We start from the raw sequence: 21,614 nt of genomic DNA, 5'->3' as shown, positions 1-21,614 counted from the left end.
TTCCACATCAGACAATGACCCGAAGACAAATCACCGGCTCTTATTGGCGCTGATGAATAGTGCCACTGGCAGGATATGGAAACAAACAAACAGTCGTTTATCACGCTGAAAAATGTGGTTCGCTTATATATTTATAAATAAGGCTTCTTCCGGACTTTGCCCCGGCTTTATTGATCGGTTCAAATTGTTAATTGTCAGCGGGGGGGGGGGACACCATGCTGGCTGAGAACAGGGACAAATGTCAGTAGTTAATGATACCCAAATATCAATACGTCAGCATTATAAAGCAGTAGGTGTCTGCCGTTTCCTTCCTCTCCTCTTTCACAGCCGCTGCACTTTTATTCCTCCACCCACCGGCACGTCACGCCACCGATCCGTCACCATCCATCACCAGCTAATGTTTGTTTTTTTTTTTCTCATTTTCTATTACGCCTTGTCGGGTGCAAAGTTCTCTAATCCCGTCGGGGGGGAGAAGTCACAAGCCAGTGGAGGCCGACTCTCTTCATGTTTATTTAATCTTTCCGCTCCCGTGCGAGCTCAACATACATCCGGCCGACAGGCCAGTCGCTTCGTTTTGCACCAAAAGTAACAAGAGCTGGAACCATCATCCAGCCAGGCTACGTATTTGTTTTATTGATTTATTCTTCATTTTATTCAGTTGAAAAATAAAAGAACAATTTAATGTGACAAACAGAATCTAGAATGAAAGGGAGCAGAAAGAGGAATATTGAAATCTGCTGTAAATTGCTACATTGACCACCCAAACTGCATAAATATGATCAGCACAATCAAATGCTAAAAACTCAGTCAGAGATCCCCTTCAAGGCAGCAGGTCAACCTGTTGCTGGCCCAACCACAAGCCATTTACGTGGCCATTTGAATCGAGTTGAATGGTTTGCTTCACAATTTTTGACTTGATTCTGTCTGACATTTTATCATTAAATTACTTTATGGCCTCTTTCAGTCTTGTTTTATGGGCAGTCATTTCATTGAGGGACAAGGTCGGCATCTACGCTTTATTTTAAGAGTAAGCAGAAAAAGATTTAGCGGATAACTCTTGGTAAAAGACGGCTGCTTCGGAAAAAAATTAGCATCCAATGTTCCACAAAGTGCGACTACTAAAACACAGCACGCTGCCATCTTTTATGTCCAGCATTTCCATTAATCTCAAAGTAAACCATTTGGGTTTTTTTCTGGCTCCGAGCGACTCTGACTCTCGCCCATTTCCTTCGGCGGCGACGCTTCAGCGAAAACCGTCTTTATATCTGCCGTTTCTGGCTCCGAGCTTTGCCTCCGAACGTCTTTGACGCCTTTCATCAGATCCCCTGCCCCATCTGCTCCCAACCCGGCAAACCGGAGACAGACGCTCGGCTCCGAATGTTTATCCGCGTTGTTACGCGCTAAATTTCATTGATGTGACACTAATGGACAAATTGGATGCACCTGTGCGACTGCTCCGAGGCTGCTGCTGCTGCTGCTGCTGCTGCTCGTGTCGGCTGAGGATACAACCCTGTTGTGTCTTACGTCCCACGGAGACAAAACAATGCTTTTCAAGTTGCTTAAACACCCTGCCTCTTATATAATCGGGCGGCACTGCTTTATGCAAGTGTGTTTTTTTTCCTTCCTCCGCGTTCGTGTCCAGCTGATACACATATTTCACCTCCCACGCAGGGCTGCGGCTGACAGCTCTCTGCGGTGCTCTGCGCGGATACGCCGGAGACTCACCTGCAACTGCAGCAGGCCTGCAGGAATCCGCCGCGGCCCCATTAGCACCTCCGCTTCATCCTCCCCGTTTTTTTTTTTTTTTTAGTTCTTTCCCCTCATTTATCAGCAAGCCGGGGCCTCGGGGCCTCCGCTGTGCAGCCGGGGTGACTCTGCGTGGGTTTCTGCACATGCATGCATGGATGCATTCGTGCCTGTGTTTCCAAATCCAGTCCAGAGCCTGGCGCATCGGGCGATGCTCTCAGCCGGGACATGGGCCGAGGTGGATGCAAGCGCCTTCGCTAATCACTCGGCTAAATCTGCAAATCGCGCGGTTCTGGCATGTGGAGGGCGGCGAAGGTTCAAACTGAGCATTGCGATCGCGACGCTCACCACATCACAACCACTTCTAGTGCTCGTAGAGAGTGGTGCAAAAAGAGAAAATAACCGGTGAGTGCTAGTTTTGTGGAGGAAAAAGCCTTGTTGATGTCAGAGGTGAGAGGTCAGAATGGACGGACTGGTCGGAGAACACAGGAAGTAACTCTCTGTAACCACTGGTTTCAACTGAGGTTGGCAGAGTAGCATCCCTCAACACTCACCACCACCTATTTGGCAGCATTGGCCACATTGGCCAGTGAGTGTAGATCCCTGAGCCGATGCCTCGTATGGGAACTTTTCAAGATGGATGCGCTGGAGACAGAGAGTTGAAAGACCAGCTATCCTGCTGCACTGCAACATTCCCCATCCCGTCTCCTTTCAAAGCTATTTTGGACTGAATGAGTCACAAAAACTTTGAAGCACCATTGTTTTAAGTTCCTAGTAAGTATCATCTCAACTTTAGGTTGTCACTATAAAGTGGCGCGCCCCCCCCCCCCCTGCCTCAACCCACCTATTTGATAGATGGCGTTTGAAGTTGTTGTCATCGTCGCAGTTGTCCCAGCTATAAAACCGAGAAAAGCTTTTATATTTGGATCACAGTCTATAATGAGTTCCTCTCCCGCCGCCACCTTTCATCAACCTGCTTGCCAAGCACATTCAGGACAGTGTGAAGCCAAACATAGCCTCGGCTGTGCCTCTATGTATGTTAAGGGGTCTTGCCGTTGTGCCTGTCCTCTTAATTTACCCAGCGTGTCGCTTAGGTAAACATTGCAATGCGTTTTTTTTTTTAATCATTATTTAACTAGAAAAAAATAATTGAGTAGCTCCCCTTGATCCGCTGCGAGCGCAAACAAACACCGAACGTCCCCCAACGTGCTGCCGACTACACATCATGTCGCATCGTGTGGCACTAATTGTTCCGCCCTATAATATTGGTCCGACTCAATAAGGAAAAAAAAAAAGAAGACGACCTTGACTTTGCTATGTAAATAGAAAAACATACGCAGCTGGTTCATTCCGGTCTTTGTTTGTTTGTGTTTGCTCACAGATGAATTTCTGCTTCTTTCGCCCAACACTTCCCTCCTCCTTCCCTCGATCCCTCCCTCGCTGCTCTCCCATGGGAGGGCTTTTAATAGTAAGGGGGTGACAGCAGAGGCCAAGGCAGCCCAGCCGACCCCCTCCTCTCTATTAAACTGATTTACATATTTCCGCAAGAATTATTGTCTGGGGGGGGAATGAATGTTTTTGGGATAAGGTCTGCCAAAGAAAATGGAGCACAACCACACAGTAGCCTTGGCAGTGGCGCTTTGAAGGGATCATTTAAAGGTCACAATGGAGAAAATAATGGCTCTCCAGCGCCGTAAAACAATTGAGTGCACAAGGTTATTGGACACAGTGTGGCGACAGGGGGGAGGGAAAAAAAAAAACATAGCGCGGAATGGGAATTAGCACGGAGCGCGTATGAACCCGCGGTGCGGCCAGTGGATCGAGGCAAATTTAAAGGGCCCCGTTATGGACGTAATCTTTTTATTTTTTCAGATCTTTATTTTTAACCCTGGATTCCAGCGTGTTGGCCGTGCATGAAGGACCGCGGCAAGGAAAAACTCAGCAGCTGAGCTTTCGCCAAAAGGGCGAATTTATTGCTCCGCTTTACAGCCGCACGCACAGTTTTTTTAGCAATTTTGGCTTCGCTGCACCTGTCACGTGTTTGGATGCGGATTAAGAAAACGCAAGCGGTCTCGGCGGCGCCTGACCCGTGGAGAGGTTTCAATGCCCGTTGTGACATCACAGAGGGCAGATTTCCAGAAATGCATGTTCTAGCAGGTAGAGGAAGTGAAAGATGTTCTTTCTTCATCTTTTGTTTCTCTTAGTCTGACACGGGTTGAGCGTGATGCACCACCCCTCTCCGCCTCCACCTTGTGTTCTTCACACACATTTCAGAGAAGCAGCTGTCGGGCAAAGTGATAATTGCATTCCTCTGTGTTTTCATGCTGCGACACCCGCTTTATTCCAAGGCGGTGGGTTCTTTTTTGGAAGAAAATCAGACCAAAAATGAAAAAAACACAAAAACAAATCCCGCTTTTAAAAAAAATTAAATAAATAATAAATAAAAAAAACCCATCAACAACAAAAAAAAAAAAAACGAAGCCCCGTTCGCTGGCACGGCCGTGCTCGTTCACATTGCCACCACCCTCGTTTTCGCGAAACAAAGACGCAGACGCGCACGTGTTCGCTCCCCCTCGCCTCTTTGATTCGCAGGCCAAACGCGGAACCAGTCGCGCCAAAGCGCCGATCCTCCGCCCGCCTCGCTTTTGAGGGAACGAGGGGGCCGTCGCAGACGCAGACTGGCGCCGGCTCTCCCGGCTTACTGTATCAGAGCGCCGCTTCGTACATCAGTGAGCGGGAACACTCTTTAGAAATAATCCGCGGCGCGCGTGCGCGTCTGTGTGTGCGTACGTGCGTGCGTGCGAAAGGATGGCTGGGTGTGAGGATTAGTGCTTTTAGGGCTTCTGATGAAATTCCAATGACAAACGCTCGCACAATAGAGGCCTGGAAAACATCCCGCCGCTTTGGACGACTGTCTGCTGGAACGCAGTGGTCTGCGCTCCCCTCCCCCCCCGCCCCACCCCAACAGTCATCAATTGATACGGTGATCAATCGTTGAGCCGGCGATAACGAAGCCTTGCCGCTGATAATTTTCGTCCTTGCAAACCGCTCCGCGCGTCGCAACGCAACAAAAGGCGGACCAAGCGGCGTTCCCGTTTAAGCTGAACGTGCGCAAGATGAGACGACTCGCTGGCGCGCAACTCACTGCCGTCTCATTAAAAACCACAGCGCCCCGTATTGTCACCGACTTCCTGCACGGTCGTCTTAACGCGCCGAGTGTAACCCTCACACAGTCAAACCTTCCTTTGTTTGCGTTTTATTGTGCGTGAAAGCCTCGCACGGGGGAGGGGGGGGGGTGTAAATTCAAATTGCTTGCATGCATGTGCGCGACGCGCGCGCCTTTAGAGGATCGCTGACTAAAGCCGCAGTGCATGAAGAGGCTTCTCCAGCCGAGGGCCGGCTCATCGTCACGGCCAAGCAAAAATTTTTCCCCCCCGCCGCGAAAAAAGGTGCATCGCCGCCTCCGACCGTGTCGGGGGGGAAATCAATGGTGATTAAGACGCACTCTGGATAATAGAGAAAAAGTAAGAAGTGTGTAAAAGCAGCTCGGTGGAACCGTGCTGGCGGACGATGCGGTCGATTGTTGCCTTTTTTTTTTTTTTCTCCACTTTTCCACTTTTCCACTTTGTCCGAGTCATCGTGGCCGAGGATGACCCAGGATGACTGGGATGTGCTGACGTATGAAAGTCACTGTTACTTATAAAGAAATAGATAAATAAATAAAAGCTCACACCGCGTGTGGCTATTTAATTAACGCAAAATGTCCCCAGGTTTTTCCGGAAAAAAAAACCCAACTATTGTGCTTTTATCGTATCAACACATTGACAGCACATTAAAAACCTGTAACGCACTTAGCCTGAGAGAACAGCCACTGTGTCTGTGATTTACCTCCTGCGTCATGAGATAAAGACAAGATCCATTGAAACTTTTTCCGAGACTTTCACAGCGTGGATGCTGCAGCGACAGCATGGCAGCAGATCCCTGTGAATGTTCCAACTTTAGAAAGTCAGACTCCAAGTCCTAAGTAGAAGCAGAATGCCTGCGTTGCTCGTCCGTCACTCTGTCCCTAAACTCCAAAGCTTCTCTCCCGGCTGCTTCCTCTTTCGCTACTCTCTCTATTTTATCGTTTGTTTGCCTCTTGTTTCAGCTCCCATCTCGCCCCGCTTTAATTCTCGCTCTCCCGCTGGCTTTCTCTTTAACTCTGGATTGCTTTCATTACAGCCTGTTTACACAGTTATTTTGCAGCCGCTCTCAGCCCGGCTTTGTTTGGAAAACGGGGCTCGGCTGGGACTTGTTGCCTCGTGCGCGCGACTCGGCATTTCGGCTGGCGCGCCAGTGTTTTTTTGGGTTGTTTTTTTTTTTTTTTTTTTTTTTTTTTTGGCTGTGTGCAGCCGCCTCGTCACAGCCAGGACCTTAACAAGTGGGGAAAAAGGGGGGTTTACTAATACTGGGATATTACATTTTGTGAGCAGCGTGGCTCATGAATGCTGGATGAGAATATCCAATCATGCATAGCCACATGGAAGGGTGTGTGTGTGTGTGTGTGTGTGTGTGTGTGTCGGGGGGTGGCAGAAGAGACATTTAAAGGGGGAGAGTGACGGCAGAAGGGCAGGGGGAGGTGGAGGCGGAGACGAATCACGCTCGGAGAGAGATTGAGCAGCGTGTGTGCGTGTGTGTGTGTGTGTGTGTGTGTGTGTGTGTGTGTGTGTGGGATGGTGGGAGGCGGCGATTACTCTGCTGCTGAGGTAGCACTGCATTACACACGAGGATTTGGAATGGCCCAGATAAAGTAATCTATGATTAACTGGGCCGCGGCGGCTCGCTCGCTCGCCCACCCTTGTAAACAGCTGTAGTCGGGGGCCATGTTACGGGAATTATGGGATGTCCGAACGTTGTCGTGCGACGGCGGCGGCGGCGGCGGCGCATTTGGCAGCGGCTGGCCGCATTTGCGTCTTTTCTTTTCTTTTCTTTTTTTCCGTGTTCCTGCCAGAGGAGGCGCAACGCAATCAGGGCGAATCGTGTTGTCGCCGCCGCATTTGACAAGTGCGGTAATATCGGAGCGTCCCCTCTGAGGATTTGGGTGGGGGGGGGTCGCGGCCGGCAAAGTGATTGCCGCCAATGATTGTTGTAACAACTGTCTGAGCCGATAACAAATCAAATTATGAAGATGGACACGGTGGTGCAGACCAGAAGCCCCCACTCCCCCGCTCCAATTGCCGGCGTCTGAAATTGATTGGCCAGAACTAGAGGGTAGGGGGGGGGGGCGCTATTGCCGAGATGGGTCTGTCATAGTCCATCAGGCACCATTATCACCGGGGGAACGCTAAACCGCTTGCGGAGCCGGATGAGGAGGAGGAAGACCTCATCTCTGTACCCCGAGGAATCGAGGTGGTAGGGGGGGCGGGAGGGGGGGGGGGTGAATGTGGATGGATGTGTTAATATCTTGGAAACTGGAGATACGCGCCGCTTGTTATATTCAGGAAAAACAAAGTCAAAGGAAAGTTGCATGCGCAACTTTAGCCTAAACTGTTGAGCTTAAGCAACGTATAAGAAATGCCCAAAGAAATACGAAAGCCTCAGCTGCCTTTTAATCACTGGTCCACGATAAAAAGCCCTTGCATGTTGTCGTTCGAAGCATCTTTAAGTTCGATTTTCCCACGACGGAAGTTCCTTTCCACAACAGAGCAGTGCAACAAGCGCCTGCAATTTTGTCCGTAACCTTTTCTTCTTTTTTTTTTCAATCTTTCTGCATTTTCTTGACAATGAAACTTTTTTTCTGACCTGCAATGCTGAAAAATTAAAATCCAATGCTAAATATGCATCTAAACCTGAGCTGAAAAACAAAACTGCGCAGCTTTCGTGAAATGTAATCCATCGGATGTCCAACAACGTTGCAACAACTCTGGGAACACGGTTTCATTACCATAGAAAAACGCATGAAATTAAAAAAAAAACACTACTGGGAGACATAAAAATCTGCCTTTTCTCAGATTTTTCTCTTCTCTCTGTTCTTTCCCTCTCCACCCGCTTTGCTTGAAGCAGAGGCTAAACGCCGTCGCCGCTACCTCACCTTGATTGAAGTGCACTTGTGTGAAGTAGTGCTGCAACAAAGCAGCAGCAGCAGCTGTAATCACCTTTAAAATCGCACCGCGTTAGGACGCGGCACAGAGCCCGTTCCTCCCGTGTCACCATTTTAGGAAAAACATCTGAGAAATAACAAGCGCACTGGCGCCGCCCCTCCCCCGAGGTGTTTGGACTGCTTTCCGCGGAGCTATTTTTACGCGGCCGCGTAATCAGTCATTTACCTGCAAGCCGGCAGTCACTTTCATGTCTTCAGATGCTTCCTCAGTGCGCCGGCATGAGTGATTTTTTCTTTATTACCCCCCCCCCCCCCCCCCCCCCACCCCGGGGAGGGATACAGGGCTCATATTTATATGAGAGGTCAGGCGGCTCTTTTAATGGCGAGACTTTGATAACGCTCCGCGAGGTGACTGGGCATTTTGTTTGAGTTCCGCTGGGAGACACTCTGGACTTTCCGACGTGGCTCATTATTGATGCCCGAGAAGTTTCCGCCTCTCCCGAACGCCTCCGACGGACCTCGGCTGTGCACGCGTCTGCTTTTCAGTGCGATTTAATATGTTTGCAGATGTATTTTTAAGCCGCCCACTGCGATCTGTAACCAGGGATCACAATTTGGCTCTGTTTTTATTTTACTTTTCCTTTTGGCTCCCGAAGAAAAACCCGCTGAAATGTCCTTCCAGCTAGCCGCTAGCGTGCCCCCTACTCGAGAAAATCGAAAGTTCCTAAGAAACACTCTTCTCGCGGCCTTGTTTACACACCACACAGCCTATGATTATATAAAACTGCAGGCGGGGGACGAGGGCTGCACACGCGCCCGCTGCGATAAGCGCGGCGGCTGCTGCGAAGACCATGTGGTTTGTGCTCAAATGCACGCGGGGCTACTTATTACGACACAGGGCCGGTGTAAACTTTCAGTTTACCAGACCCCACAGATGCAAACGTTGGGGCGGAGGAGGGGAGGGGGGGGGGGAAAAAAAGAAGCAATAATTATTTCCGTCCCAGCGGAACGTTGTTATTGAGAGAAAGCCGCCTGCTGCAGCGCTGCACTGACAGTGAGCCAACTTGGTTTGCGAGAACTTGATTGACATCCACCTTCCCGGAGTGCAACAGATTCAAGCTTCAACTCAACCAGCAGCATCATCGACGAGGATTCATTTTGCTCATTTTTAAACGTGTCTTTCATTGAAAATTGTATATATAACTCCTCGTGGAAAATGTGTTAATTAAGGTCACATTGAAGCGCCGCAAAGCGCTGCATTGAAGTCACGCCTACTTTTTGTTTGTTTTCCGTCTGAAGAAGATCACCGACGGCACAACACACACGTCCTTCGGCCAATTGCACGGGGAGGGAAAGAAACAATTCCCTTTATTATAAATTATTTGTGGTTTTGTGTTAATGAAGTGCTAAATTTTAATGACCTCATCTCATTTGGATTCCAGCGAGGCTGTGGGATCGCCACCGCGGCCACGCAACAATATCACCCTCCTTAAATATTCATTTAAGACCTACGTTTTGTCATTTGTGGCCTTTCAGACGTTTCTGTTTGCCAAAGTTGCCGCCTTTGATTGAGTGACTTTTAATTTGTAAAGCTTTGCCTGCTGTCGGTGAAGAAATGATTAGACGAGGGTTGTGGATCGGTTAGGTAGGAGTCGAACCTGTCGCAAAGGAAACCCATTGTGCAATATCGCAAGAGATTTTTTTCAATTTTATTTCAGTGTGCAATGATTCCAAAGCCAGATAAAATAACGGTTGTGGTTCCTGGGGGAACAACTATCGCTAAATTTTAGCATGACAATTTTCCAAAATAAAAGCATTCAATTTATTCAAAGTTGATGCAGATTTTGTTTTAGTGAGCTGGTAATACCCTTCCATCGCCGCTGGTAATGTAAATTTGCAAATTATGCAGAGCCTGGAAGTAACAATGGCATTTTTAATGTACATATTCAAAGCCTCTGTGCTTTGAGGACCCTCACAAAAATGCATCCAGCCAGTCTTGGGAATTGTCTGCGAGCTGCAGAGGCTGTGGAAACACGCTGGGCCGCCAGCCTTTTTTGCACAGCCCAACAACCAAAGCCAAAGAATATGTATGGGCTATTTCCCTCTTTAAACTCCACTGTGTGTGTATTTAATCAAAAGGGTTTGGGTGGGAGAACAAACTGCTTCAGAGCCGTTTGTGACGAGTTCAAGCAACAACAATGCTTTTATTTATCTATTTATTTTAACCAAAGTTGGCTTTTATTTTCTCCTCCGGCGAGCTCCGGCGCAGAGCGCCGGAGCTCCAAATGAGTCACGGCGGACCGGCGGCGAGTCTACCTTCATGTCTGCGTAATTACAATCAGTGTGTTTGAATAAGGACCACCGGCGGCAGCAGCGGCAGCCTGAGAACGGGGCTGCCCTGACAAAGCGATGACAACAGTGGAACAGCCAAAAAAATTGAGCCCTCTCCATTCACATCCCCGAGTCCTCATTATGCACGAGCTATCTGAGCAGGGCCGCTTTTGTGCCGCTATAATTACTTAATCTGAGCACTCCTGGGGTAAATTACTTTCAGCGCTGCTTTGATTCGCGCTCCCCCGAGGGGAATTGAGGGAGGCTTTAATGTTTACTGTTTTTAAAGTTGCAAATGTGATAACGGCCACCGTCGGGGGGTGGGGGCGGGGGGTGGGGGGGGTGGGGGGGGTTGGGGGGGAGGGCGTGTTCGCGTCAGCGCTTGCGCTCGAGTTTAAAACCGACAATTTTCGGCTCCACTTTTGCGCCGGACGCGCTTGAAACGGAAGAGGACGCATTCAGGAAAGGCGGGGCTGTGTTTTCCATAATCCCCCGGCGCATTAGGGAGCGCCTCGTATTCCGGCTCGTGCGTTGTGATGAGTGCGGGCTGGCGAGGACGGAGGCCCATCGCGGCGGAGCGATAAGGAACGAGGGTCCACTCCAGTCAATTACCGCCAAGTGTTAAACGCAACTCAGTAGGGCTTTTTATGAAGTACACCGGCCGAGTAAACAAATTAATTGTACATTGGTGGCCCCCCAATCCCCCCCCCCCCCCCCCATCCAAAACAAGCGTGCAGCCCTGGGCAGTCATTCATCAGGCAGAGCGATAGTGGCTGTCTCCACCAGGAAATGCAGGGTTCCCGCTATTAAAGACAGGCAACCACAGAGGACTCATGAGCTATTGGCCGTCGCAGTTACTCCGCCTAGCAATGCGGCTCTGTGCGCCCATCCCTATTGGATTTTTCACACCTCGACGCCGCTTGGGTGGAAGGATTGGCAGTGAAAGCCAAACTCTGAGGGTTAAATGGAAGAACTGGAGCTCACGGAGGAACCGGGGAGGGATGAATTATATATATGTATTTGGCACATTAATTATTGGCTCTCGAAAAGCAATCCATGATGGCAACATTTTGTAAGATTTAAGACGCGCGTTGCATATTTCACGTCCCTTTTAGGACACATAAACGCGTCGCTTGCTTCCATCTGCCAGCGCGGCCGCCTTTGCCAACGCCCGCATTATGCGTGTACCAAATATACACACGCGCCCATCTGCGATCTGTGTCCTTGACTGACAGACGTTAATTTTAACCCGATGCTCCTGCTGTAAGGTCAACACTGCTCAACGAGGCCGAGGAACCCAGCGCTTACTTGCATGATTTTTTTTTTTTTTTTTAATTTTGCATGAATAAGTTGCCAATGGATCGCTTCCAGATTCATTGTCATTTGGCAAGTTTGATCGGACAATTTGCTCTTCTGAGGCAGGAGTGGAAGCTCTTGCTTGCAACCCTCCTGTTTACAACGCAGCGGCGAAATCCAATTGCGTATTTTTAGTATTCTGGACGGCCTTGGAGAGCCCGCCGCGTTCTGCTCACCAGCTTGCATACCAGTTTATTTATATTGATCTCGGGAAGCGTTGTGTCCCGGTAACACTTGTACCATCTCTCTCGTTGTCAGATCTTCCGGAGGTGCTGGCTCGTGTTCAAGAAGGCCTCCAGTAAGGGACCCCGACGGTTAGAGAAATACCCCGATGAAAAGGGGGCGTACTTTAGGAGCTTCCATAAGGTAAACAACAACAACATACATCTAATTTTTATTACTTTGACTTGTTGTTTGTTTCTTGTCACCATCATGTCATACAATGTCTTCTTTTTTTTCAATATCCCACTGCAATTGTGTATATTTTTCCAAGCACAACATGTCAAAAGCTTCACTGCAAATGTGCATCCTCAAACTTCAAACAAAAGCCACTCGGCCCAAATTTCTGACCCCTCTTTGTCCCAGCTTCCAGTCCGAAAGACGCTGCCTCTGTCTGTCTGCCGCTGCTCTGTGGCGTCGCTCGGAGACCCGGCCAGCAGCCTTATCTGACTGCTTAAATGTCACCGAAAATAGTTTATCAACACAGAGGGCAATCGCGCAGCGTGACGGGCAGAAAATAGAACGTGTGCATTCTGGGGCTGCTGTTGTTTTGAGAGCGTGGCTGACTGTCTGCCTTGCGACAGAGGCGAGAGTGGGCTTGAAACGAATGAGAGCAAAAAAATAAATAAATAAATGCTGAACGTTGAGTTCAATTAACCTGTTTCAGTAGAAATGTTAAAAAGGCTGAGTGTGTAATATTTGGAGGTTTTAAAGAAGAAACAGCGACATCAAGTGGTTACGTTTCAGATTGCAGCGTCTTTCACTCTCTCTCCCCCTCCTGAGCTTGCCGGTGAGCTACAGTGGCCTGCGCACCCAAACCTGGATACGTCTTCAACCTTCTTCTTCGTTGGTTGTTTGAGTTTATTGAGTTTGCAGTCACGCTAATTATGAAACACGCTGTCTGTCAGGTGGACTGGATTGGTGGTGCAAGATGGCAGCTAACTGGCATATGTACATATATATATATATATATATATATATATATATATATATATATATAAATATATATGTGTGTGTGTGTGTACACACACACACACACACACACATACACTTTTTTTAATTCAAGTTTTTACCGATATAAAAATCATAAATCAAGCCAAATATTACACACCGGACCTTTAACAGGAATCATTGTAAACATTTTCAAAGACACATTCTGCTGACTTCTCACGCTGAGAATGTTAATTGGATCCATCATGTGCTGCATCCTCGGGGATATCACATTTCTGTGTGGTATGTCGTGCGTGTACAGATACGACTGAGAAATCGACCCCCTCCCCCGACACACACCCGCCACAATCAATATTTCACAAACCCTGCAGTAAGAATCCTAATTATTCCATCTTGGGTTTGTGGTTCTCGTTATCGTCCCTGTCAGCGGGAGTTTTCCGTGGTTTCCCCCAATTCCCAACCTGTGCTCCAACCTGCCGTGCGAGCCCTCGAGGGGAACAGGATCCGGCCAGGATTCAGCGCTCCCGGGCGCATCGTCATGCTGAGCGCAACAGCCGAGGGTTTTTATTGTAGGATTTAGCCGGGCCGGTGGAATTAATTAGCTGTGGCTGAGGAGTGTGTTGAAAATGAATAGCAGGGATTGTATCAGGGTATCAGATAAGAAGAAATACTGGTGTCTTAATTTTAAAGGGTCCCTGGGAGTGGCACTTTCATGCATGGAAGATCATGGATCGCAACCGGATCGCTCAGATTGCAATTCTAAAAATCGCACCCATCCATCTTCAAGTCGGAAGCGTTTTCAGTCAATTACCCAGTCAGCTTCATTTAAAGAGAAAGAAGCCAGAAGAAGCTGTTTCAAGAAGCCGTAAAAGACCACCTGAAAACATATGAAAAAGCATGATAACAATATGAGACAAAATCAGTTTACCCGACTAAACTAGCAGTAAGAAAAACCAATTAAAATGTGACTGATGCTTCCTTTTTTTTTTTACCCCCTTTAAAAATGCTTTCAGTGGGCTTTGCACAGGCTTTAAGTTTACATTTAATCCATGCAAGATCAGACAGTTGCGGACAGGAAAGAACCTTTGTGTTTTTTATGAAGCGTAGCCATAATAACACTTTCTGACACGGCGCTCCATTCATGTTAAAAGTTTTGACTGTTGGCCAGATGACAGAGTTGAGGGCAAATTAGGCCTTGTTTTGCAAGTGTATCATCTCCTCCGGGGCATTTTTCCTCTTCCCCTTCCAAAGTAATAATTTAGAGTATAATATCTCCCCCTCCCCCCGATCTCTCTTAATCTCTTTGAAATGCCCCAATTAAGGCTCATTTTCGCGGCGAGGGGAGCCGATGTTGAAGGAGCGCCACTGCGAGCGCCGCTTTAAAGTAATGAGGGGAGATAACAGTAGATGATAGGGGACTTTGACACCAGGTTTCCCATGTGACGGCAGTTTAAGAGCTGAATTAGTAGTCTGCAACAGGCTGCCAGCCACCATGTAATTATGAAGCGAAGTGGGGGGAAATTCACAGTGACGGCGGAGGGCTGGGGGGGAGGGGGGGCGGGGGCGGGGGGATCTTAAAATTCCCAAGGAAGCTTGCAAGCGGAGCGACCCTGGTACCCCCCCCCCCTCCCCCCCCCGCCATATCTCGCCGTGCCCACTGCATCATACTGTCACTGGGCTGCGGGGGCGGGGGGCACTGCACACCTCCCTCCTGCCCCCGGAGGCGTCTCGCAGGAGTGCAGGAGTGAGCGATGAGCGCGCACATGCACCAGTGCACCTGGTAATGCATCGGAGCAAAAGCTCAAGAGAGAGAGAAAAAAAAAAGGTCCCGTCTGAGGGCTGCAGCGCTCCGGGGAGGAAATAGGCTTCACCGGCGGCGGGTTTGCAGAAAGCAAACAAAAGGGGATTGGATCGCGTCTCGACTCCTCTCCCGCTATTTTCTCTTGCCATCTTACCCCCCGTTCGCTGGAGAAGTGCCAGTTTACACAGTAAACTAGTCAGTGAATGCCACAGGTGCCCTGTGAAGAAGAAGAAGAAGAAGAAGAAGAAAAAGAAGAAGAATTTTCTGGGGCTTTGTTGGCAGCGAAAAGCTCGAGTGCCTCAACACGGTCGCGTTCAAAGACACGCTGCAAGGAGAGTTGAGGGACAAGCGTCCGCGGCCATCTGTCAGTGTCGCTTGGAGTCAAATGACTCGCAGATTTCAAACCATCCGTCTCGACGACCTCCCGACAGGCAGCATTTCTTTCTTTTTTTTTTAATTGCTCTTCAATTTTGAATGGGCCTCCGTGGCTATTCGGCTTCCTTGGCGGGCCAAAGAAGCGGGAGGGATGAGTTTGCTAAGATTTGTGTCAGACGCTGCTGAGGGCTCGTCCTCGGTTGGCGACGCGCAGCTGGTGCTGAATTCACCTTGCAAGTTTATCCTCTCTTTTGCACTCTTCGAATGCATGAAGCGAATCTAAAGGGAGGTTCTGTCAAGGCTCGAATAAACTCATATTGAAAGGAATGTCTCTTATTCTAGATCAGTGTTTCTAGAGGGGGGGGGGGGCAGAGTTGATCAAATATCAAACTTTAGTGGAAGGCCACAACAAGGGAAACTATTCAGGAAACTGGAAATTCTTTAGATATCTAAGAGTACATAAAGAATGTGCCTTCATATAATAACAACATAATAGTTTCGGATTAAATTCCACTTAATCAGCCCAAAATGCACCTTTTCCACTTGGGCTTATCGGCTCTTCTTCGTGGGGGGCAGATCTCTCGGAGTGATACTTAATGTGCATAAAGAAAAGAAAAAAAGTGTGAGGAATAGGTCTGATTGCAAATGAATCACTTTGCCATACTCTGTAGTGCCTCGGGCTGGGAATGCACCCAAAGCTTTCCCTTAGAAACCTTGCTCACCACACACACACGCACACACACACACGCGCGCACTCACACACACACACACACACACACACACACACACACACACACTGAATGAAACATGCACAGCCGAACTCAAACAGAATGGAGATGAGAGGCTGCTGGAATTCACGGCTCAAAAAAAAAATAAAAAATTCCCGCCGTTCATGCGAGCTCGCTGGCGCCGAGACGTACAAACGGTCCGCCTGCGGACGAATATATACCGTCTTTCATAAGGCGGCAAGAGAAAAATCCAGCCGTCGCGTATAAAATATTTGCATTTCGATCTGCGAGGAGTCTATAGGAAATAACAAACGGCGAGTATCTCTCATCTTTTAATATCCACAAGCCTCCTCTGGCTTTTCCTTCAAATTTCATTTGCACTCGTTACGTATGAAATTTCACATGTGCTCACCACGGCCGCCAGATGCCCCCCCCAACTTTCTGCCCCCGAATCACTCGTACGTGCGCGCCTTGACAACCTCCGGCAGCAGGCGTTCTCAATCGGGCCTAATTTTCCCGTGGCTTCCAGAAGCAATCAGCGTCACGCGACGATAAAGAAGCAGAGGTAAAAAGGGGGGGGGGTTGGCGGGAGGTCGTCAGGAGAGGTCGCCAAGCTCGCCATCAAGCAAGCGGAATGCGCTTCGGGGAAAAGAAAACGCACAATAAAACCGAAACGAACGGATCTGCTCCTGTGGGCTCTTTCCTTGACGGATGTGCGAGACAAATTGAAGTAGTAGGGGAAGTTTTCCGCTGCGACCAACAGGGGGCGCAGGACATCGATGGATGAACTCTAAGAACTGGATCCCGGACGCGCAATATGGCGGTGTAGCGATTCTTTTCCAGTGGCCGTTTGAAGTACTGCAGCCAAAAACCTCATCTAGCCCGAAAAGCATTTTTCCCATAGACGGCAATGCAGAAATAAATACCTGTAAAGCAGCTGGCAGGACCAGAACAAATCTTTCTATATTTTTTATCCATCCATCCATTTTTAATACCCACTTTTTTCTGAACTCAGTGTTGTGGGGGTCTTTTAGTCTTTCAAAATTTTTTTTATAAAGGCCAGAAAATCGGGTGACGATCACGGGAGCAAGTCCTTAGTCCAGGCCCATCTAATTAAGGCCTGCTCTCTTGGCCTTAAACTGCGTAGAGCCCGAGACGGCGGCGCGAGGCCAGCCAATTCATTTCCAACAAGCCTGGCGGAGGGCCCTGCAGATAGCGAACAATGGAGTACAATAATGTAATGGGCCTTATCTCTGGGGCCGAGGCCGCCGAACAAAATGGCCTGTAAACGCCGGGCTGATATTCAATTAAACGTAATCTTCTTTGTGTTTCTTTTCCTCCCGTCCTTTCCTTTCCATTCGCGATCAATCTCCCACGCTAAAGTGATTTAGATGCTTTTGATGCCGCCGCGGCCGAATCGACCGAGGAGGCCGCCTCTCTGAGGGAGGGCCACTTGAGCCGCCGACGCAGCAACGCGGTGCATGCGGAATCGACTTCGGATTGCGTTCACCGTGGGGGAGGGGGGAGAGGGGGAAAAAAACCCAGAAAGACACGCATGTGCGTTACACACTGCTAACGCTGCTGGAAGCTCCGATGATTTATTTCCTTTTATTGCAGTCTTTTTCTTTTTTTGGGGGGGGGTAATTAGTAGAAGAAAAAAAAAGGCTTGTTCAACATCCACAGGCAACATTCTGTTTTTCCTTTCCCCGCCGCAGCGCACCGTCATTCTTTTTAAATGCCAAGCACGCAAAGCTGCTTGGCATTTAATTGCCATGCTGTGTAGCGGCACAGCACGGCAATTAGAGCTAATTTCTCCTTTTTTGGCTTTGTTTTTTTTTTTTTTTTTCTAAAGAAAAGAAAAACAACATTTCTCTCTCTCCCGTTCTCCTCAGGTCACCGAGCTCCACAACGTCAAGAACGTCACGCGGATGCCGCGGGACACCAGGAAGCACGCCGTGGCCATCATCTTCTGCGACGACTCGTCCAAGACCTTCTCCTGCGACTCAGGTGAAACCAAAACGAAAGTTCGAAACGTCTGCGGTTTATTTCTCAGTAACTTTACGCAATTTTTTTTTTAGTTTTTTTTTTTTTTTTACCCCGCTTCAGCGTTTGCCAGTCCGCTCAACGGCGCCAGATACCTGCAAAATGTCAAACGTGGGCCTTTTTAAGCCGCAGCGGAGCAATGAAAAAAAAAAGAGGAGGAGGCATCTGCTGCATTGGTTTTCCGTTGTTGTTTTATCGTCCGTCTAATTTTCAAATATTTTGAATGCGGAGGTGTGCGCCGGAGCGGGACGTCGGAGGAGGAATGAGAAGTGGGCGGCGGAGTGATGGGGAAAAAAAAAAAAAAAAAAAAAAAAGGCGGCGGCAGAGGAGCGGAGGCGAAAACGTGCTCATTTGCCGGCGTGTTACAGAGGAGAGCCTCCTCCAAAATATCGATTTTCATACCGCAGGTGTGAGAGACAATATCGGGGCCGGCCCCCGTCCTGCCGGGTGTGCGTCAACCTCCCGATTATGGAGTGTAACAAAGGAAATTGCCTCCTTGCTCGGACCCGGGGGGGGGGGGGGGGGGGGGGGGGGGCGGTGGAGGGGAGGCAGAGGCACTCGGCTCCATTAGCCGCGAAATAAATGGACGGCGCCGGTGGTGGAGGAGCGGAGGGAGCCGGCGGCGGGGGGGGGGCGCCGCCTTAATGTGGCGCGGCTAAACAGATGGGGATGAAGTCGATCTTAATTCCGGCCTGGCGGACGTGCGAGTGCGCGGTGATCAAATGTCTGCGGCGAACCTCAAGGGGGCGGAGATCTTATTGAACGGCCTCTCACTCCGTTTCCCATGATCACTCGCTCCCCTCCGAACGCCCAACGCTGGCTCCTTTCCATGACCGCGGCCAACTTTCACCCCCACCCCCACCCACACACACACACACACACAAATACACGCAAACGCGCACACACACACACACACCATATGGACGTCTCGGCCGCCGTGTGTCCGCTGACCTCCCATAGTCCTTCACTTCCTGGAACCCCTGAACGTCGCAGCCCTCAGCGATGACCACATGCCCCAGAAAATGAAGAACTGTGATGTCAGAGCTTCCAGAAGTCCGATCAGTCCACCAATGATTTTTTTTTTTTTTTTTTTTTAAAGCTATTCATCATTGCTCGTGTTTTTTTTTTTTTTTTGCCGTTTCCGTCTTCCTTTGTAACGGTCGGGGGGGGGGGTGGAACCTCCATCAGGTGCTAACTTGGCAGGCAGCCTCGAGATCTGCTCGGCTCGGCTCGGCGGGCGGCGTTCGGCGGAAACGAGGTGCCGAACAAAAGGGCCGTGACGGACCGGCGGCCCGTCTTGACAGGCGAATCTGTCAAAACCGCGGCGCCATTGGGCCGAGAGCGGCGAATCCTGCGCCCCCGCGCGATCGCGCACGGCGGATCTGAAGTCTGACATTGTGGCAAACACACACAAACACACACACACACACAACGTGGCGTCCTCGGACACTCATGGTCATTTAGCTGAATTCTTTTCTTTTTGCTTTTTTGCTGTTTGCTGTTGATCCCCATTAGTCGCTGCCTCAGTAGTCACTGTTCTTCGTGGGGTCAATTAAAAAAAAAAAATCAAGCAAACGTGACTCATGACAGAATACAATGAACTCACAGAAAACCTCTTTCTGCTTTTCCAAGTATTTTCTTAGAACCAACTTTACTAGCTATTAACACTGAATGTTGTGGGAGTCTGTTCCAGTACAAGGTCGCCCTGAACAGCAGAGTTTTCCGCTCCGGGTCCAGGCGAGATGACATCACCTCTCGCGGCTCGTCTAAGTGCCAGGGTCATGACCGTCGCGAGCAAACGGCAGCGGAGAACAGAGAGCAGAAGGTTGACTTGAGCTGTAGCTACAATCCAGCCTGATTCTCGGCCGTCACAATGACAGGAACCGTATCCCCCACGAGCCGCGGCCCGTGCCGCACGACTTCTTTGTCGTGCGCAAAAACGCCACTCGGCGCTCCAGACCGCCCACGAGCAATCGATCCGACAAAACGCGGCTGTCAGCCGCTACGCAAGCCGGTCTGAAGTGAAGGCACGGGCGCGCGCGCGCACACACGCGCAAACAGCAGGTTGACTTTTTTTTTTTTTAATAAATTGCCACACACACACACACACACACACACACAAACACTAGAGTGGCGTTTCCACACTTCACCAGCTGCAGCTGCACATCCCAGAATTCCTCGGGGGGCGCCGCGGGGACGTTCCGGCACGACGACTGACTCCGGCGCTGGACTCATTTCATACATGAGCACGCGGCGGCAGACGCACACGCGGGACAATCGAGGAGTCGCACGCGGGCGGAGATGTGTTTTCATTCTTGCTCAGCAGGAGGGAAAATTGATATTCCCAAACAACACAGGCTTGCAAATCTGATTTGTGTGTTTTATTTATTTTTGCCGCCGCCGCCATTTTTCTACCTCACAGAAAGAAAAAAAGAAAGAAAGGAGGCGCTGACAGTTCCAATTCACAGCTCCCCTTCCTGAAAAGAGCATCAAGAATCTGGCAATTTATTCCGCCAAATAACTGATAGCGATCAGCCCCTGGAGGATTAGTTCGGCTTTTTGTTTTGAGGGAGGGTTTCTAATCTGTGAACGCTGTTGTTAATGCCGTCGCAATCAGCCGATTAGTTGTACCGGTATTAATTAAAGATACCGAGGGCCTAATTTGTTAATCTGGCAGATTTTCTGCTGCTGCTGGAAGGAGGAGGAGGAGCAGGAGAAGGAGGAGGAGGAGCCGCGTTATTGGCTGTTCGACCTCGTCTCTGAGGCTTTAGCGACGCTAATCCTACGGCACGCTGGTGGTCGAGGAAGAAAAAAAGAAACTTGTCGTGCAAAATTCGCTTTACCGTTTCTCTGTAAAGCGGAAGAAGAGCCTGAAGACTGACGGCTTAAAAGCGGAAACCGGGCGTTTTTATACGCAGCTCTCAGGGGATATAAAAAGTTTTAGGGTATTTTTTTTTCCCTCCACCGATGGTAGCTGCTCATGCTAAGTCACGGAAAAGGAAGAAAAATAAATGTATTTTCCCCTCTCATCCTGCGAGAGCTCCTCTTTGTTCTGCTTCCTCGCCCGTCGAGCGGCGGGCAGGAGGTGGAAGCCCTCATTAAAATCGGCGGAAGAGCCACGATCGCCGGTCGCGCGGAGAAAAAAAACAAAAAACACGTCGGCGGGCCGCTGTGTGGCCATATGGCCGCGGCAGAGCTGGCCATGTTGCGCAGACGGGGAGTGTCTTTGCGCGTTAGCGTCAGGGGCCTTTTTTTTCTCCGCTGAATCGATTCATTCAGTTCATTGAGAAAAAAAACAAAACATCTCTCCCTCTTTCCTTCACATGCTTTCCTTCTCCTGCGCAGTCCGGAGTTGAACCCGGGCCGGGACCGAGGAAGGGAGGGTTGGGGGTGGGTTCAAGAATGTACGTGCACGAGGGTTTCACGTGCATGTGTGTGTGTGTGTGTGTGTGTGTGTGTGTGTGTGTGTGTCCGCAGAGCTGGACGCCGAGGAGTGGTGCAAGCTGCTGTGCGTGGAGTGCCTGGGCAGCCGCCTCAACGACATCAGCCTGGGCGAGCCGGACCTGTTAGCGGCGGGGGTGCAGCGGGAGCAGAACGGTGAGCGCCCAATTAGCGGCGGCCGACGCCGACGTGCCATTCGGGGTCATCACTCCCTCCCCCCTCCCACCTCCCCCCTACAAAGCTCCGCCCAGCAGCAGCCAAGGCAAAGACCTCGGACGACGCAGACGTTCGAGGCTGAAAAGATCTACATTTCCCTGTTGTACGCTTTCATTAGCATGTTGGTCCAACTTCAGAGGGGCGCTTCAGTGTGTGGAGGGGGAGTCTGTGTGTGTGTGTGTGTGTGTGTGTGTGTGTGTGTGTGTGTGTGCCAGAGCACAGGTCACAGGCTGCGGGTCGGGGCTCCGTTCCAGCGCCCTAATGAGAAGCGCTGTGCATCAGCGGCCTCCCCTCGTAATGAAGCTTGTCACGGAGATGGATGAGATTA

General features: G+C 49.8%; 1 protein-coding gene across 2 annotated transcripts in view; it reads left to right on the top strand.

Annotated features, from left to right (window-relative positions):
• dok6 (docking protein 6) overlaps positions 1–21,614 on the top strand; it is a 40,495-nt gene that overhangs the window by 10,009 nt on the left and 8,872 nt on the right. For both annotated transcript variants that reach the window (XM_076050476.1, XM_076050475.1), the window contains exons 2-4: positions 11,771–11,878; positions 17,479–17,593; positions 21,107–21,226. In XM_076050476.1, coding sequence (XP_075906591.1) covers positions 11,771–11,878; positions 17,479–17,593; positions 21,107–21,226 — 343 coding nt within the window. The remainder of the gene's footprint in view (positions 1–11,770; positions 11,879–17,478; positions 17,594–21,106; positions 21,227–21,614) is intronic.

This window comes from Nelusetta ayraudi, unplaced genomic scaffold (genome assembly GCF_046127955.1).
Source record: "Nelusetta ayraudi isolate G7.1 ecotype Tasmania unplaced genomic scaffold, CSIRO-AGI_Nayr_v1 ptg000127l, whole genome shotgun sequence".
In the NCBI taxonomy this organism is placed as follows: domain Eukaryota; kingdom Metazoa; phylum Chordata; class Actinopteri; order Tetraodontiformes; family Monacanthidae; genus Nelusetta; species Nelusetta ayraudi.
This window is presented reverse-complemented; position numbering and strand designations above follow the sequence as displayed.